General features: G+C 42.5%; 1 protein-coding gene across 1 annotated transcript in view; it reads right to left on the bottom strand.

Moving 5' to 3' along the window:
• Positions 1-2,512: 2,512 nt before the first annotated feature.
• LOC104389012 (SH3 domain-containing RING finger protein 3-like) overlaps positions 2,513-3,047 on the bottom strand; it is a 33,774-nt gene continuing 33,239 nt past the window's right edge. The window contains exon 6 of the mRNA XM_009997954.1: positions 2,513-2,642. Coding sequence (XP_009996256.1) covers positions 2,513-2,642 — 130 coding nt within the window. The remainder of the gene's footprint in view (positions 2,643-3,047) is intronic.

Raw genomic sequence — 3,047 nt, 5'->3', positions numbered from 1 at the left:
GTGTGACGTTGATTCTTCTGCCTTTGAGCACCTCCAGGTTTTTTAGACCATCACTCATTTCCAAATGCATCTCAGCTTTTGGGAAATAGAAGAGTTGGTGCTCCTTAACAAACAACAGACATCTTATGGAAGGCCTCTAGTGTTCAATTATTAAATTAATAATATGCAGAAGTGCTTTCAGAACATATGATTTCTTACTCTGGTCTGCAAGTCCGTGCTCAATAAGCATAAATCTGTGCCCTCCTGGAAAAGCAGGAGGCTTATAATAGTCTAGTGACTCTTAAAAAAACTCCACCAAACACCAAAAAACTTGTCAGCTCTGCATGAAAGTCTGGTTTCAATTCACAAAAATTGACAAAAGCCACAGGAATATAGTGTTATGCATGAAATAATTTCTAAGGGGTGGAATATCTTTCACATTTACTGAAATACGTAAAACTTGCACCTAAACTTTAAGTTCCTACATTAAGAAGCCTTCACTGTCACTGTTTCCTCTCACGTCAGCAGAGAAAAAGTAGGTGTCCCAGATGCAGGCACCTCAGGTCTACAAGGAAAATGGATGCTTGTTATAGGAAGACTGTTTAACTGGGCACCAGCTGGTTGCCTGAGGTATGGGACTGGATGCTGTACAAGAATCCCTGTAATTGAATTCTGGTTGTTCAAAGGACAAGCTATAGGAAAACTGTGACAGACTTTTAAAAAGGTAGAAATCCGCCTGCAGGCTAAATACCAATCCTGATATGTTCCACAGAAGTTCATACCTACTAAACTTAACAAAAGTCCTTTATTTATATTTATGAGGAGATCTGTTAAATAAACAATGATAAAGTGCCTCAAAATTTCAAGGAAGAAGACACAATAAACCAAATTTGGATTCCAATAGTGAAAGGAAATGTATATATTTGCTAGATGGTCAGCACTGAAATTGTAAATTTGTTATTTCCCCTAGAAGAAATATTCTTTGGCTGACTTTGCTGCTGCAAATTAGCAAGGGCTTGAGATGGTTACAGAGAGAACCACTCAAGGTCTGTGATGATGACTTGCAAGGCAGAGAGGTTCCTCTTCAAGAGAAGAAAGAAAAGGTGAGACATATTTCTATGGTAGAGCTCACCAGTAAGTTTGTCAGCTGCATGCACAGCTTTCCTGCCAGTCTCCCCATGATCGCAGCAACCCCCTGAGCTCTTCCAAAGCAGCAGTGGAGTCAGTTTGCAGGTTGTCAAGGTGTCAAACTCCTAACAAGACACACAGGACATTTACACCTTAAAAATGGCAAATGCATTTTAGAACAAAATGATCTGAAGATTCTTACTGCCCCAAATGCCTTGATGTATGAGCTCAGGGGCCCTTTGTTTATGCTACTTTGGCTGGCATTCAACCATGTGAATAAAAGAAAAATGCTGAACTGATTTTCTGTCTAATGCTGCAGCATCATTAATTGTTTCAGAGCCATGTCAGATCTTAGCAGATGGCAGAAAGGGAATTGAATTTCTGACATTTTAAACGAAAATGTAACCCTTGTTATTATGGGATTAATAGATTATATAAATATAGCTGCACAATTTTTATGTATATTTTGTAAGAGGCAAATTCTGGACTCTTTGTAGACTTAACTAAGAAGGCTGAGAGCAGGTGAATTCATGTTAGTAGCTCTTGTGATTTTATTGTTACTCTTACAACGGCAGGCATTTTTCTGAAGGTGCTCTTACAGTAATGAGAACACAGTGACAATATCAGCTCTAATTGTTTTTTTTATTATTTTTTTTTTTTTTTGTCCCAACGGATCCACGTTCCTAGCAAAGTTTGCAAAATAAAAGGTTCAAATACCTTAAATCAGAAATCAAATAGTAAGACCCTCAAAAGCAGAGATATGTATTCACACATGCAAATGCCATGCCTGGGGTGACTGGGTCCTTGGGCTGTAAAGAACACTTTTTGACAGAGTGAAACTTCTTTTTTTCTCTAAGATTGATCTGACCCACCAAGACTCCTTTTCTGCTCCCTGGATTTTGATCAAGACAGTTTTGGCCAGCAGTGAAGAAGACATACTCACCTGCTTTGTCTGCAGAAGAACCACTCCCTAAACCTGTTCACACCATAGGTACACTGGAGTGGCTTCATTATACCCCATGCTTAACTGTGCTTCTGACCATGACACCAATTACTCATCCTCTCAACTGCTGCAAAGGACCCAACCAACCTTCCTCCAGGCTTGCTGCAGAGAACACAGGGCCCTTTTTGTCCCCTACCACTCGTGCCCAAATACCACAACAGTCTGTGAAATGAGTGGGGTTTTGCACACCAGTTGTTTGTTGAAATGGGGCAGAATAATCAAGGCACTTCCTGCTTCATGGACTAATTTTTGTGGTTTACTAGCTTAGAATGAGTCTTCACTTGCCTCTAGCAAGGGATGTGCATGGTTTTCCCCTTGACTAGTGCAAGAACTGAAAAGCCACAGTCTGTCACATCTCTATAAAGTCCAAATGTGTCTGAGTGCCAAAAACCTGGGTATCAGTTACTTGACAAGCTTGGGACCTTCACTCATGTCTAATGCTTGTGCTGCTTTGCTGATGTCCCAGTACACCTTGGCACACGTGCTGCTTTGTGTGGAGGCCATATCCTCACCTTCACCCTCCTGCTGAGAGCTGAAAGGAGGGGGAACACCTTACATCACAGACACCCTGCCTGGAAAAGGCAGGTGGAAGAAAAGGAGCTAAATTACAGTTGGACTGAGCTCATTCTCTGGCTCCTGCATGTGAACGGGCAGTGAAGAGAGGGGAGTGGCTGAGCCAGGAGCAAAGGGTGTTGCTTCATCGTGACCGTGTCCCCTCTGCATGCCCTCTTGGATGGCCCTGTGGTACACACTGTCATGCATGCAGGCACCTTGCCTCCCTGGTGTCTGTGCAAACCTGTCCTGCAGGGGCCTAGGGGTTCGTGTCATGGGTGTCAGTATGGCATAGTCATTGAGAATGAACCCCAAGGTCTGGGGCATCACACCAACCCTCCAGGAGAGCCCCACTGGTGCTGCATATGGACATAAACAGGCATTC

This window comes from Chaetura pelagica, unplaced genomic scaffold (assembly GCF_000747805.2).
Source record: "Chaetura pelagica isolate M959 unplaced genomic scaffold, ChaPel_1.0 scaffold123, whole genome shotgun sequence".
Taxonomy (NCBI): Eukaryota; Metazoa; Chordata; class Aves; order Apodiformes; family Apodidae; genus Chaetura; species Chaetura pelagica.
Note: the sequence above shows the minus strand (reverse complement) of the source record. Positions and strands in the feature narration are given on the sequence as shown.